This window comes from Acomys minous (assembly GCF_964271855.1).
Source record: "Acomys minous genome assembly, chromosome: 3".
Classification (NCBI taxonomy): Eukaryota; Metazoa; Chordata; class Mammalia; order Rodentia; family Muridae; genus Acomys; species Acomys minous.
Window position 1 is genome coordinate 103874543 of NC_140485.1, and position 17179 is coordinate 103891721.

The 17179-nt window shown below is 39.5% G+C and overlaps 1 protein-coding gene across 3 annotated transcripts in view; it reads right to left on the reverse strand.

Moving 5' to 3' along the window:
* Nucleotides 1–17179, reverse strand: part of CEP85L (centrosomal protein 85L) — a 93842-nt gene that overhangs the window by 34160 nt on the left and 42503 nt on the right. For all 3 annotated transcript variants that reach the window (XM_084777320.1, XM_084777321.1, XM_084777322.1), the window contains exon 4: nucleotides 4247–4368. In XM_084777320.1, coding sequence (XP_084633446.1) covers nucleotides 4247–4368 — 122 coding nt within the window. The remainder of the gene's footprint in view (nucleotides 1–4246; nucleotides 4369–17179) is intronic.

Below are 17179 nucleotides of genomic sequence, written 5' to 3' on the forward strand. Positions count from 1 at the left end.
TTTTTTTCATTATGTGGGCTGTCTATTCACTCTACTGATTATTTCTATTGCCTTGCTGACTTTTTAATATATTTGTCAATTATCAACCCACCTTAGGCAGTGAGGCTGTCTCCATGCATCCCAGAGCATTTCTCATTTCTATAACTAAAGCAAGTAATACATGAGGTAATGTTTACAGCTATCTTAAGCAAATTCAAGTACAAGAAGGGAATATACCTAGTGTTATGTATTGTGAGTGTTATCTTTGGTCATGTGAAAGAGCCAAGAATGGCCTTCAGTTGCCTTTTCCAAAGATAATGTCACCATGCCAGGGCATTCATGCCCTTCATGTCCTTGGATCACGTGCTTCCACTTATCACAACGTGCTGAACAGTTTTATGTCAACTTGACACAAGCTAAAGTCACTTGAGAGGAGGGAAGCTCAATTTAAAACATGACTCCATAACATTGGATTGAAAGCAAGCTTGCAGGTTATTTTCTTAATTAGTGATTGTGGGGGAAGGCACAGCCCATTGTGTGGAGCCATCCTCAAGCTGGTGGTCCTGAGTTCTATAAGAATGCAGGCTGAACAAGCCATGATGAACAAGTCAGTAAGCAGCACTCCTGCCCTATTTGAGTTCCTGTCCTGACTTCCTTTGATGATGGAAGTGTAAGCCCAAAACAGCAGACATCCCCTAGTTGCTGTGGTCATGGTGTTTCATCACAGAAACAGAAACCCAAACTAAGACACACAGTTTATGCAATTCTTCCTAGGACACCTGTAGAAAGAATATTCTGCACTCTGCCCCATTCACAGTTCACAGTAAGCTCACAGTTTTCTTACACAGGCTCCCACAGTCAATTCTTCAGATTATTTCCTGTTCTTATTAGCAAATCCTTGTTTACGCCTATACCCTATGTCTTCTCTAGCAGTTGAAAACTTTCAGATTTGCATTAAGGTATTGAGGGACCCACTTTTATTCTTCTTCATGTAAAAACCCTGGTTCCCTAGGACCATTTCTTAACAAGACTGTCTTTTCTCTAATGTGTGTGTTTTGATACCACTGTGGTTGACGATGTATAAAAGTTATTTCTAGGTCCATTATTGGTCTACTTGTCTATTTTTGTGACAATACCATGCTGCTCTGTTACTGTGTTTCTGTAAAATTTAAAATCTGGTACACTGATACCTCCAGCACTGTTGTAATGATTACTTTGACTACTAAGGGACTTTGTTCTTCTAAATGTATTTTGCTAGGGTTTTGTTTTGACTTATTGATAAGAAACAGTCTTAGGTATCCCAATTTGCCATCGAATTAACTATGTAGCCCAAGAGCGACCTTGAGCTTCTTTCGTGTATGTGTATGTGTCTGTGTGTGTATTCTTTCAGAATTTCATACATGTATACAGTATATTTTAATTATATCCTCTCCCTACAGATACTCTCTAATTCCCCCTAAACCCCCACAACATCTCCATCTCTACCTCATGTATTCTTTTTAAAAAACATCTGAGGCCAATTAGTGCTTCCTACATGTGCAGGAGTATAGGGCCACTGACCTACCAGAGGATAGGCAACCTACAGGGAATAGCATCCCTGAAGAAATCTAACGCACTCTCCCCCAGCAGACATCAACTGCCAATAGGCCTGTGCCAGGGGCGGGACTATATGATCCCTTCTACAATCCATGCTGGGATGTTGACTGGCTTCTTGAACAGGGCTCATACAGGTGACCACAGCTGCTGTGGATGAATGTATGCAACAGTCCTATCATGTTAAGAAAACTGCCTTACAAAAACTTCTGGGTTCTACAGTCTTTCCACCCCATCTTCCACAACGCTCTCTAAGCCCCAAGGGAAGTGGGGAGGACAATACTCACGTCTGGCACTATGAACTAGGTGACAAATCCAGGGCTGCTGCATAGGTCATGGTCCAGGGGGAGAGCCGACTCTTATTGTGATAATGGACATACTATCAAATGGCCTTCTTAATATTTACCTTTATATCAATAGAACATTACACCTCTCTAACCTCATCAGAGAAGATTCACACTAAATGGGACCTTAAACTTTTTATGTCTAGGGTGCTAGGACTAGCTAGGGGCACATCCACCACCACACCAAGTTTATGCGGTGATGGGAACTGATCTGGGGCCTTGTGTGTGCGAGGCAAGCACTCTATCAAATGAATTATATCCCTAAGCCCCCAAAGAAAATTTAGAAGTGATTTTTTTTTCTAATTCTGAAGAATATCTTTGGAATTTTGATGGCAATTTTCTTGACTTTGTAGATTGATTTGGATAACTTGGCCATTTCTATAAAATTAATCCAACTAAGCCATGAGCACATGAGGATTTTTCAACTTCAATTTCCTCAGTGCCTTAAAGTTTTCACTGTAGAAATTTTTCACTTCTTTAGTTAGGTTTATTCCTATGTATTTTTTTAAAATTCATGTTACTGTGAGATTTTCCCATCACTTTTTGGTATGTTTATTTATTGGTATATAAAAAGGCTACTTTTTAAATTTTGATTTTGTATTCTGTTACTTTGGTGAAAGAGTTTGTAAGGGCTAACAGTTTTAAGTAGGCTCTTTATGGTCTTTTAACTAAGAATCTGAATTCTCCCCCAATCTGAAAGAAACCATGTCATCTACCAATGGAGATGACCTCTTTATTTTATATTCGTACATCACTACTACTACTATCATGTTAGCTAAAGTAATAATAATAATAATAAAAATAATAATAATAATAACAACAACAACATCAACTGTCATTTCTGTGAAGCATTACTGCTTTGATCTCTCGGACAGTTACAGTCAGTTTAAATTGTTCTAAAATAGCTAATATTTGAATATCTATTTTATTTTTCTGTCCAGGGAATTTTTCTACTATAGTCTCATTGAAGAGATTCAGTCTTTATTGTTTATCTCATTTCCTTATTCTACCCCATGGGTTCTTGGGTTTAGTCTAGTCATCATATCCCAGAGTTCTTAGAACATTTTGCTCATGCTTATTTTTTCTTTATTGATGTTTGCATGTGATGTTTTACTAACCTCATCCTCCACTTTTGATGATCCTTCTTCTGCTGGATCAAGCCTACTAATTATGTTTTCTGTTTAACTTTTTCACTTCCAATACTTTTTTCAAAACCTCAAATTCTTAGTTGAATTTTCTTCATGCCTCTGCATTTTCATCCATACTGTGGATTTTCACAACCATCTTATTAACGTCCTCTGTGCTGCTCCCTTTCCTAGTACTCCGGGTTCTCTTTCTTCATATTCTCTTTCATACCCTTGATCATTCTCACCAGAAAACTTATGAGATCTTCATCTGGCATTTCACTCATTTCAATTTATTAGAGCTTAATAGCTAAGAATTATGATCTCTGAAGAAGTCATGTTGCTTTGCATACCAGCCCATGTTTCTGGTAGATTCTGTATTGTAATCTGTTTAGATACCTCTTCTAGTTTGTTCCTGCTAAGCACTGTACTATTTTCAATCCCTCATCTCTCTCGTCCCTTCTTCTCCTCTTCTCCCTTACCCCATGTAGCCCAAGCTGGCCTCCAACTGCTGCACAGCCACAGAGAGCCTCAAACTCATGCTCCCCCTGACCTTTACTTCCTTCATTTATCCCATTGTTGTACATAAAGATAAGCTACAATCAACAACGGTTACATAAAAAATAAAGTATATATAAATGATGTACACCCATACATTTTAAAGATAACATAACATAGTAACCTTATATTTATTGCTCAGAATAATCAAGACACGTATTAAAACTATGTGAATTCTTCTTGAAAACTCTGGTACTAAACTATTAAAAGCCCATGCAATATTATAAAAAGAAACACTTTCATAATTCTTACTCCAGACTACGTAAATTTTAAAATATCTTTTTCATATTTATATGGTTTCAAATCTAATATATAACAGTCATAAGAACTCATGATGTTAGCATGGCTTTCTAAATCTGACAGTCTCCAAAGGGAAATATAAAGCCATCACCTTGAAGCTCTGACAGTTCAATGCAGCATGCAGAGAAAGGGGGAGACTAGCCTTCACTAAAGCGAGAGCAGAGCATGTCAGAAGCCAGACAGCATGCCTACCCTCAGTGCTGATCACTCTTGTGCGCCATGGGACTGCAGAAGGCAGGCATGAGACATTAGTTTGTAATTTAACATTCTAAGTAGTGGGTGCAACTGTTGTTGTTTAACTAATCTACATTTTTATATTCTGAGACAATAATTAAACATCAGACTCACCTATCAATCACAATTTCCTTTTGCCTTAGAAGTCCTTCTTTTATTTTCAGCACTGATTCCCATTTACTGAAATCCTGAAAGCCAGAAGGTGAGTAATTCTGACGCGATGACCCAGTCAAAACCTGCACAGAAAGATTACAGATTTAGTATGCTATTTAAAGGGAACACTTACCCAGCATCCGGCAGTTTCCTGGTGGTTTCCATTAAGGAACAAACAAGCATCTCTCTCCACACCCTTCCCACACCACATGCACAGTGTAAGCCAAAGAAGCCCACCAGCAGTCCCGCCATGGTCTGCCTCCAGTCTCCAGCCTTGAGTTCCTGCCCTGATCCTCAGTGATGGATTGACTTTAAGATCTCTTCATTGATCACTTATTATTTAGGACAGTAGGAAAGACTGTAGGAGCTAGAAGCAGTAAACTACCTAACCCTCTCCTGCCAACTTTTCAATCTCCCCAGGAGGGCCACTTAAAGGAGGGTGAAGACAGACTAACAAATAATCACTAATCACGGATTATGGGGGAGAAGGGCTATTTATTTTTAAAGGGTATGATAATAACCATGAACAATGTCAGTACTTTCAGCTAAACCTGGCAGTGTCAGGGATACTCAGAGAAAGCAGCTTTGCTAGCTCTTCTCCCAACTGCTTCACAAAGTATAGGATGGAGACATACCTTCAGACCGCATTATTATCTCTACGGACAGAAAACACAGGATGTCAAAAATGATGGTTCCCCATTGTGTATTCCTGTGGAGCGATCTAATGTGAAACATTCCTCTTACACTGCAATCATGCTTCACGAATGCACCAAAACACATTGCCAAATGCCCCTAGAGGATGCACTGGCTAATGGCTAAAGAACTGAGGAGTTTTTCACTGGAATTTCTCAGAGGAAAGCTGAGCTGGTGAATAACTCCCTGGCCTTACACCTGGACAGTTACTCTGTGCTCTCTACTCTCTGCTCTCTCTAGCATTTGGCATCTTCTTTGAATGACAGGAAACACTCTTATACGGATGCCCTAGGTCTGCTCATGGACTACCTAATGACAAGAAAAGAGCAATTGTAAGGACTGGTCAACCCCAAGGTCTGCTTCCTACCCCTTCCCCTGCTTCAGGTAGGCTCCTCGAAGAGGTCTGTTTCTTTGCCATGACTACTAAAAGATCACTATTTTCAGAGAAGCCAAAAGCACCACTGACAGATCTTTTGCAGTCATTGCCCCACAAATGGACAGTGCAATCCATATTCTTGTGGACCCAAAGAATAAATTGTGGAGCCTTTAAGAAGAAGATAACTGGGGCTGAAGAGATGGCTCGGAGGTTAAGAACACTGTTCTTCCAAAGGTCCTGAGTTCAATTTCCAGAAACCACATAATGGCTCACAACCATCTACAATGAGATTTGGTGCCCTCTTCTGGCCTTTATACAATAAAACATTGTATATATAGTAAATAAATAAAATTTTTTAAAAAGACCCACAGTTTTAGCTGGGCATGGTGGCGCATGCCTTTAATCTCAGCACTTGGGAGGCAGAGGCAGGTGGATCGCTGTGAGTTCGAGGCCAGCCTGGTCTACAAAGCAAATCCAGGACAGCCAAGGCTACACAGAGAAACCCTGTCTCAAAAAACAAGAAGAAGAAAAAGGAGGAGGAGGAGGAGGAGGAGGAAAGAAGAAGAAAGAAAGAAAGAAAGAAAGAAAGAAAGAAAGAAAGAAAGAAAAGAAGAAGAAGAAGAAGAAGAAGAAGAAGAAGAAGAAGAAGAAGAAGAAGAAGAAAACGACGACTGTGGCCCAAATAGCAACTTCACTTCCTTTACAGACCAAGGCCCACACTTCATTGCAACACTGATGTCTAGACCCTGAACACAGTTGTAACTTTCTCTGGCATACAATGCCATAGGAACTTTCTAACCTATGGGCTGTTTTAATGGATGATTTAGGAGTTATCACTATAGACATTAGACCTTAAAGATACTCAGTTATGTGTCAAAATACAAAGCTCATTTTACATAAAAACACATTAACAAATACTGTTCATAAAGAATTTCAAGCATGTTCCAAAGTAAGAGTGTGAGTCTAATTAAGAATTGACAAAATTTCAAAAGGTCTGACTATATGTAGCACTACAAATAAGATCTTACATTCATTATCTTGTATAAGTAGAAGTTTTCTAAAAACAGGTCAGCTATTACCTCAGGAAGCAGTACAATAAAGAAAATGGTCTGTAGCTCAGACAGTCGCAGGAGGGTTACCATAGGGAAGAGATAAGCACAGGACCTCACCACGCAGACTGTAAACTGTCACAATCATATCATCATTTTATTTCATTGAAATTTCAAAATCACATGTATTTTCCCAAGGTATAAAACATTATCCACAAATAACTATTAAATGGATAATTTCGATGGCTATTTGTTTCCACTATGATTACAAAATCTAGCAAAATTGTATTTAGACTTTAAGAAAATTTTCAGACATTTAACATAAATCATCAATAATAAAATTCAACTATGGCAATGCCATAAAACTAAAAAGGGGTCCTTGAGAGGGGTTAAAAGGCCTTAAAGGTGGTAACAGAACACGAGATGTGAGAGCAGAAGGGGGATACTGGGAATGGAAAGGTTTGAGAGAGAATGGATGCGTAAGTAGACAGAGAAGAAGGTGTGGAGGAAAAGTTAATCAAAACTACATGAATATATAAAAAAGCAACGAAATCTGAAACTTGGTAAGAATCTGAATGAGGTATTCTGTGTGGCTATATAAAGCTGCTTCCACAAATCATAGGTTATTAAATAAAATTTCAGAGCCACACGAGGGTTCTCCCTCTACAAGTTGTGGTTCAGGAGATCCAAGTCCCCTAAAATGATACAGATGATTGCCACTGCTGCTGTTTGTCCACCAGACGATAAAACCCTATTGCTGGAGACACCACATGCTCTATTCGTAGGACATAGAGAATCAGCCTGGAACTGAGCTGTAAGCTTCCTCCCTGCTGACTAGCTTGCATAGTGCTAGCTGCCAAAGGCGAATGGCTACCCACAGTATCCAGTTATAGACCCTGTGTGCTACATGACCAACCAGCTAGGCAAAATGGACCCACTGGTGCAATAGGGGCAAGTCTGTTGTGGGGGGATCCATGTACTTTTTGATTGAATTTGAGGTCTAATCCATAAGAAGGTATTTAAGTTTGGTACTATAAATCTGGTCAAAGCTTACATACACCTGCTACTGGAACACTCAAGTATTTTCCTTGTGGTTGATGACTTAGCTCTACCCACTTCCTTTCATTTTCCCTCCCCATCGCTGAGCTCACTAGTGAGAACATGCCCACAGTGCAACAAACAGGAGCTATATTCCAGCATACAAAGGATCCCTGAGGACTCTAGTCCACCTATGAATGATATCTTTTTGATTATCTACTTCTTGCACAAACTGTCGTCCCCCACACCCCACCCGAACTCTACCTACAAGATTATATTCAGTAGACAGAATGACAACTGAAACTCAGACATGCTCCAGACTCAGAATATGTGTACATATGCATTTATGTATATGTTGTAGTAATAATTTACTTACAGCAGCCAACAGGTTAGAAGTAGCATTAAACAAAACAAATATCCTCCATAAGTGTTGGAAGCAGAAGATATAGATTGATAACATTTGTGAGAGGTTTTGGGTGCTATTTGGGGTTAATTCCTTCACTTGCAAAATTATATTAAAGATTTCTGTCAAGATTCTCTAATTTCCTTCCCACACCATGTTTTCTATGCATAAACCCAGAGCAAAACCCTTTATTAGAGACAAGCATAAGATTGAGACAGACAGGCAACAGACACAGATTAGAAACAGGTACAATAATATAGGCACCACAGACAGACAGGTCAGAGGCACACAAGGCTATCCATATGTCAGTACACACAAACGTTAGTCAGATGGAAGACATGCAGAGGGAGATAAAAAATTTAAACTTGGCCTCACTTTTAGTCAAACTAATACAAAAGGAAGTCTATGTCTTTAGTCCTTAACGTGCCAGAGACACATTTTGGTGCCCCCTTCTCAAGTTTCTGTAATGCATTTACTGATACAGTATATATTAACAAATCTAAAATTTTAGACAAAATGAGTATTTTTATAAGAAACTGAATTCCTGAGTATTTTTAATAATTTTGATATTGCTGGAATAGATGATTAGAAAAAATAAAACTATCCAACAAAGCCATAATTTTCTACATAAAAAAAGTAGTTTCTATTTGAATTTAAAGAAAGACAAAATATTTGAGTAAGGTAACGTGGTGGTTTGAATGAGAACAAATTCTTGGCCCCCAGTTGGTGGAACTTTTGGGTAAGGGGAGGTTAAGGAGCGCTGCTCTTGTTAGAGGAAGTGCTGCCTTATTTGAAGAGGTGTGTAAGGTATGTAATTTTGAGGGTTCGAAAGCCCAGGCCAGGCCCTGTCTCTCCCTCTCTGCCTCCAACTTGGAGATTAAGATACAAGTGCACAGCTACTACTCCAGCACCTGCCTTGCCTGCTAAGGTGCTCCCTGCCATGTGACCAGGGGCTAGTCCTCAGAACTGTGAACAAGCCTCCAATTAAATACTTTGTTTTATAAATTGCCTTAGTCGTTGTATCTCGTCACAGCAATAGAAAAGTAGCTAAGACAACTTCATTAGGCAGCCTTTGAACAGAATGAATGTTACAAATGCCATCACTGAAATTAACCTTCTTCTAAATAAAATGTTAACTGAACTGAATAAAAAATATCAAATGGTGTTTTTAAAAAAAGGTAAAGAAAAAGAGGGGAGGGAGAGAGGGAGAGAGAGGGGGAGAGAGAGAGAGAGAGAGAGAGAGAGAGAGAGAGAGAGAGAGAGAGAGCGCAAGCGCACTTATGGCAGTAAGTGGGTATTGGGAACAAAAGGATTTTGTTAGATAAAATCATAATGCAACATGAAACCACTGTGTAGTAGTTATTCACAGTGATAGTAAAACAGAGTTATCCCAAATGTAGATAGAAAAATGTTGATAGAACATTTCAATAGTGTATTGACTGTAAACAATGTAAGTAACCAAGAGTATAACAAATGCATGGATACGTAACTTGTGTATTTTATAAGTAATAAAACTTAGCTGAACATGAACATGAGACATAAAGGTAATCATAAGGCCTTGTAACTGTCTCAGCTAACCTGAGAAAGGAGAACTTCTGTCACCAAAGTAATTCTTATGAGAAGGGAAGCAAATGATTTTTTTTAGCAAGCAAACATTATCATGAATATATTCTATACTCAGCAAATTTAGGAAAGAAAAACAATTCATCATTTATATGTTTTATCTAAAAATGTATAAATACATTATTCTTTTCTAATTGATAAGAAAAAACTATTTCAAGAGCCAAAGAAAAATCCTAACTTCTCTGAATACAGGCCCTAACTAAACTCAAATACAACACATTCGAGTGTGTAAATTTATAGACTCAGAAGACACACACACACACACACACACACACACACACACACACACACATTCTCCTTCCACCTTGTCATTGGAAATGGCAAATTCTTCTCTCCTAATTGCATAAGGATAACTCATATCTACAACAATACCAAACATGCTGCTGAGATGAAACCCAGATGCTATAAAAAGTTGCCAAATATGCCACTTAGTGGCCAACAATGATTCTAATAAAAGTTTACTCTAGTGCATCTGAAAATAGCTCAGCGCTCTCTGGCTGGACAAACAGTGCTGCTGTTAGATACCGCAGTGCTACCCCAGCGGCCAGAGCCGCACCTCTGCAGTCCTTCAGGGTTGTTATCGCTCTCCTTCATGTGCCTTGTCCCTGAGCTCATGCACCACTCACTGCACAGCAAACAGCACAGCAAATCTTCCTCAGTTTCCTAGAATAGTATATCTGGAGTAGTACTTTGTAAGTGATACTTCAACCAAAAGAAACTCAACATTCAATAAATGAAATGAAAATAAGCTAAAAACATCACAGAATTTACAAGCTTTCTATTTACTAAAAGAAAAAAAGGTATTAAGATAGAACTATGAATTTAGTTGAAACTGAACTATACCTATGTTATCTGTGCAGTATACTGCCAAGTCTTCCAACAAAACAAAGGCAAAAATCACATTTCGGTAGTGTCCTTAGTCATCTCTTCCAACCAGTGACCCCAAGTTCTCAGATCTCTGCATTATATAAGGAACTGTTTGTCCTGTGGAAATGCTGTTCTTTTAAGGATTTCTTCTTTGAAAGGTAGAGAGATTTCCTCTGGTTGGTTTTCTAAAACAGGGTCTCATGTAGTTCTAGCTGGCCTGGAACTTACTATAGATAGCCAAGGATGACCTGGAATTTCTGCTCGTCCTGCCCTTACATCCCAAGTGCCAGAATTACTGGCGTACACAAGCACATCTGGCTCAGGGGCTGTTATTTCTTCAACTTGTTTTCACTAACTCTATAATGCTCTCCTGTCATCCTAAAACACTTTACTGAAATAAAAATGCAAATGTATTAAATTACACAAAGAGTAAGAGAAAATAACAAGGAGAATATGTACATATACACACTTATATCTTAAAATGTGTGCATGACAGTAAAGCCTTATGTTTTTATCCCCACCACACTACACAAATATATTACTACCAACTTTCTTTTAGAGCAAGAAACAGTATTTCCTCTCAAAACTCAACCCAGGTTACATGTGTGTCCATTTATCATGTATTTTTTAATGCCAACAGAGAAAAGATTGATAAATATGAAACATGGCCTCTGTGTAGTTGTAAAACAAGCAATAATTGAAGAGTAAGGGCTGAGGAGATGGCTTACAGAGGAAAGCACCTGCCATGCTCAGATCTTTACCACTCACATAAAAAGCCAGGCACAGGGGCTCGCGTAATGACTAACCAGTAGGAACACTGTGCTGGGTTGTTCCAGGGACTCGGGCTCAGATCCCAGCACTCATGGCTGCCTCACAGACATCTGCAACTCCAACTCCATGTGGATCAACACCTTCTGGTGGTCTCCTCAAGTAACATACTCCTATATTCATGTGTACACACACACACACACACACACACACACACACACACTTAAAAGAATATATATATTTAGTGACAGAATGTTCCCAGCATCAATCAAAAAGGGTGTGGTTTACTTGAAATCAAAGGTAAGGAACCCCTCCTCATTTTTCTTCTTCTTTTTAAAAAAAGTTTATATTTATTATTATGTATACAATGTTCTGCCTGCATGTACACCTGCATCCCAGAAGAGGGCATCAGATCTCATTACAGATGGTTGTGAGCCACGATGTGGTTGCTGAGAATTGAACTCAGGACCTCTGGAAGAGCAGTCAGTGCTCTTAAGCTCTGAGCCATCTCTCTAGCCCCCATCCCAGAGTCCCCCTCATTTTCAATCCTTTGAATTAACTAAAAGGGTCAACTTGCTTTTCTGAACTTCTGCCCCTTCTTTCAGCCCTTTTCTGTCCATAAAGCCCGTCTCTATTCACCATGGGGACATTCCTATGTTTGCAGACGGATTGCTGCCTGACTCATGAATCACTCACAGTGTTCCAGGCAAGTGAGATAACTGAGCTCAGTGTATTAACAGTTTTATTTTGACGTTGTACATATGTCAAATGAGAACAGGATTACTGATGGAATACATTAAAATCTCAGGTTCTCGAGACTGCTAAGGAAAAAGGAGCTAGCTTTTGTGAAGTCTCCGGACCTTCAGGCTTACTCTTTTCCTACAGTTTGTCTTTTCAGAACCCGCATGTTGATGGCCAATAGTACTGCCATTAGCGCCAAACAAAGATGACCTAGCAGTTCATGTGCTTCTGTTTAAACCAAGAAACAAAGTTCAGAAACCTGCTAAGGTTGTGTGAGCACAAACCTGTATGTGATGATCTAAGGAACTAAGGCGCCTTAGTACATGGGAATTTCAATTTAACAGGGGGTGGGTGAGCCTAAAATTTCCTTTTCTTTAACAAAACCAGAGAGAGTATCACTAGGAATAGCGTGAATGCAAGGGTCAAGCACACTGAACTTAGGATTTATAAGGATATGCTAAGTCACTCAACTCAACAGGAATCTTAAATATACAACAGCATCCTAGTCTACAGAATTTTGAAGCAACTTTCTGGTTAACTGAGGACTGTCAGCTTTTCTTTATCTTGTTCAATCTGTTTCATATGATATGCTTCTGGTCCTCTTCTGTAGTTCTTACATGTGCTCATTTCCTGTTCTCCTGAGTGTTAACTTACTCTAGAGCAGTTACCTTCCACCTACTAGATATTGCATACTAATGGCCATAGTCCTTGAAAACACATACAGGGCTACAGTGCTTCTATCACTTAGGACTCATTTAATAAACTTTACAAACTGGGTACTGGAAACCTAGCTATCTAGTTGGTGCTAGTGAAAGCATAGTTACTGGAAAAGAATCTACAACTACCAATTTACTAAAGCAGCATTATCCCAAGAAACGATCTATAAGTATTTGTCCTTACACCCAAAGAGAATTGTACTCTTCACCATTCATCAATGAACGTCTCTACAATAGATGGAGACCACTACAGAAAACCACAACCAACCAAAATACAGAGTTGTGGAGCCCAGTCACACTAGAAACAACTACAAACCACTCCCACACCTGAAGCTCAAGGAATAGTGCACAAGAAAAGGCAGGAAGATTGTAAAGCCAGAGAGGATCAGGGAGTTTGCTATGAGATTGTGTCTCCAGCCGGGCAGTGGTGGCGCACGCCTTTAATCCTAGCACTAGGGAGGCAGAGGCAGGTGGCTGTCTGTGAGTTCCAGAGGCCAGCCTGGTCTACAGAGCTAGTTCCACAACAGCCATGACTGCAGAGAGAAACTCTGTCTAGGTTGTGCCTCCCACTAGCATCAGAAACTGTATGGGTAAAGCCTCACTAATATGACTGCTCAAATGCAAGCTCAACAACATGCATGCAAACCAAGAGACAGAGAGAAGCCCGCAAGGCCTCAACACTACACGACGTGGCCCTCTCCAGGGAAGAACACACCAAAGGGCATACCAGTGACAAACTGCCAGCCCTGAAAACATACATGCAAGTAACATTACATGAACTCAGTGGTTATATTTAGGAATAAATACATTTATACAAATATATGTGCACGAAGTAACAATTGAAAAAGGAGGCTACAATTTGAAGAGCAGGGAGGGGTAAAATGGGAGAGTTTAGGAGGAAAAATTTTGTATTTAAAATTGTCTCAAAAAGTAACAAAATATATTTACAAATTGGTGCACAACCACCCAAAATCTCTTCATAATCTACCTGGCCTGTCTTAATGTCGATGTGATATTTAATAAGAAAATAAATAATCTGCTTAGAATTGATGAATAGTTGAGAAACTAAATGTCTAAGCCTTTAGGTATCTAGCAATTGACTTTAACAGTGAACCTACAGCTCTCACCGCACTTTAAGGTTAGAGCCTAAGGTACTGTTTGCACTGGAGAACATCTATCCTGTCTTCCCCATTATCAGAAAAAGACTCCCTGCACTCCCAAGTGCAGATCAAATTGAAAATACTGCTTAAATGTTTTCTCAATCTTCCCTTTAATATTGAGGAAGTAATTCTTAATCTTGTAATAAAAAGGAATCCTTGGGAGGTAGGGAAATCCATCCCACCCACAAGGTATCTAACCAAAACAAAGCCCCACAACTTTTGAGATATTGGTTAAATATTTAAATTATTTAAATTTAATCACCACTTGTTACACTAACTTCTTGCCAAAATGTTTCCAGAAAAACTGATTTTTCTTTACTACTCTACTACAGTAGACCAAGGCTACACAGAGAAAAAAACAAATGACCCCAAAAGAAACCCAAACCACTCAGTTACACCACCCCCTACCTACCCCCACACACACTATACTCACTGTTAAGGACTATATGGAACATGATACACTTTACAAAAAGATAAGTTTACAAATCCTTTTAGGAAGCACACAAAGTATGTCCAGTAGCCAGCAAGACAGTTCAGACAATAAAGAGGCACATACGTGTGTGCACATTATTTGCATACATAAACACACCAAATAAATAAATAAAGGTTTGTAAAGTATACCTAATGGTGAAAACAAAGAAATAAATCCAACAAACCCAAAATTCAAAGTAAGCATTTCTCTGAGTGAGGAGCTGGGAAAACAGAACAAGATTGAAAAGGCTACATAAAAGTTGCTGCTAACATTAGTGCTTTGGGGTTTTGTGGAAAACAACCTGTCTGTTTATCTGTAATCTTTTGAGATAGTTTCCTTTGATAGGCCACACTGGCCTCCACCTCAAGATCCTCTTCCCACGGCCTTCTAAGTGCTGGAATTACAGACAAGCAAACACCATGCTTTTGTCCTAGGTGAGTATTTCACAGGCATGCCTTATTAAAAGTCACAAAAGTAAAATGTACCTTCAAATAAAAGCTGAATTTTAAAACTGTATAAGTCAGCTAAGCACAGTGACACATACCTATAATCCCAGCACTCAGGGAGACAGAGACAGGCAGATCTCTGTGAGTTTGAGGCCAGCCTGGTCTACAAAGCAAGTCCAGGACAGCCAAGAATACACAGAGAAACCCTGCCTCAAAACAAAACAAAGAGAAAAAGAAAAAAACCTGTATAAATAAAAGTGTGTGTGTGTGTGTGTGTGTGTGTGTGTGTGTGTGTGCGCGCCAATGTTAAGAGTTTACAAGTACCAAGAAATATTGCAAATCCACTGAAGAAAGAAAATAAAATACAAATCAGGATGCACATACTTAGTATGGCTTTTCTTCACATTTACCCTCCAAACACATTGTCTTTTTACATAATAACAAAATATAATTTCTTATACTACCTTATGTATCTTAATCATTTATATTCTTTCCCCCTAAATAGGCATTAAAAGAGGATTTCAGAATTGTCCCTCATATTTCTACACCTGACAATCTTCCCCAATGTGTTCAATTCTTCATTCAATAAGAATTTAAAATCACCACAGGCCAGTTATATACCAGATAACTGTACTCTAAAGAATAAATGGCGGCTGGGCTCAGCTGCATACACTTGTAATCCCAGAATTTGGGAGGCTGAGGGAAGAGAATTGTTCGAGGCTAGCCTGGGATACATTAAAAGACTTTATTCTCAAAACATGTAAAGAAAAAGGAATAAACGGCAGATAACATGAGTTAATGAAGAACTTGGAGTTTGTCCAGCAGAATAACTAACAAAGAGCAGGCAGGCGGGACCAGGGGTAAATGTAAACCGGCTAGGAAAGGGCAGGGAAATCACAGGCACAGGAGATGAACTGAGGAAGCGCTCTGCTGGAGAATTCCTATGAAAAGTACCCAGGCTTAAAATAGACCCGTAACCTGTCCACAGGGTCACGGAGAGCTGCAGAATCAGAGCACAGGACACAGAGGAATGCGATACCAGACAAGACAAAGCAGACAGGGCCTGAAAGACCAAGCTAAAAGGGTTGACTTCAGCCTACTGAACAGTCAAAAGGGCTGTCCCAGCAACAGCAACATCCCCTCACAAGAATTCTATAGTTTTGTGTCCCACCTATCCTTTTGGTAAAGTGCTGAATCCTAATGTTCTGTCCTCAGAATGTTTTATGCATAAGATAAAATATACAGAATTCTAAGTAATTCTGTAGCTAGTCTACACATCAGTAGTACAGCATAATATAGAGTAAGTGTAGAATGGCTTTCTTTTGATAGGTTTGGGGCACACTGTCCCAAAACATGGCACCTTGGCACGTGAAAAGGCACCAACATGAAAGCCACTTTCACCTTCTTCCCGACCCTTACCCCACTCAAAAAGTTCAGTGCTCCCCGATGGAGAACTGTTCCCCTATGGCCAAAGGAGAGAGACCACTGCTAGACTCTCAGATGCCCTAAAATACTGTATTTACCACTACTTTAAAATTACCATCAATAGATCTGGCTAACTATTTACAATTACAGACTGTGCCTGGCATGGCAGTGCATACCTGCAGGATCAAGAGAGCCAGAGAAGAATCTGAGCAGACACGCCCTGCTAAGTTCCCTTATGTGGGTTATTACTAGATCACACTTCCCCATCGCTATCTGCTTTTCCCACTGAACCAACATTAAAAACAAAACAAACAAACAAAACCCCAAACCACAAGCTTATCCACGTCTTTGGGCCATTCTTTATACAGACTCCACGGCATGAAAAACTTGAATGTGCATGCTTTTCTGTTGTCTTAACGGCCTCACTCATGAACCTTGCAATGAGGGAGGAGAAGCCTGCACTCTTACACTTCCCGAAGACCAGTTCAGAGAGAAGGAAAGAGTAACTTCACAAGGGAAAAACCTGAAGCGCTTTCCACTTCTGCCAGGTGATCACAGTTAACAACAGTGATTGTATGTCAGCTTAACAGAGCTTCAGAGTGAGTCCACTGGAGCGACTTCTTAGCCCTGACCTCCATAACAGAAACATGTTAGCCAGCCTAACCATCAGAGAAACAGCAGACAATCAGTCTTAGGGAAATGCTATAAAATATTCGCTATAGCCAGGCGTGGTGGGGCACACCTTTAATCCCAGCACTTGGGAGGCAGAGGCAGGCACTCAGAGGAAGAATAGCAGGCTACCAAGAAGATACTTGATACCCTATGAGCATATACAGGGGAAGTCCCCCTCAGTCACAGTCTTAGGGGAGGGGAGTAAGGGATAAATGGGAGGGAGGGAGGAATGGGAGGATACAAGGGATGGGATAACAATTGAGATGTAATATGAATAAATTAATATATTAAAAAAACAAACAAAACAAAAAACCAACATCAACAAAAATCTGCTATTGTTCAAAACTACCAGGTCATTTAAACAGGAACCTTAGGGAAATTGTTAGTACCAAGTGACAGGAAAGAGACATGATTACTAAATATAGCTTTAAGGAAAGAGACACAT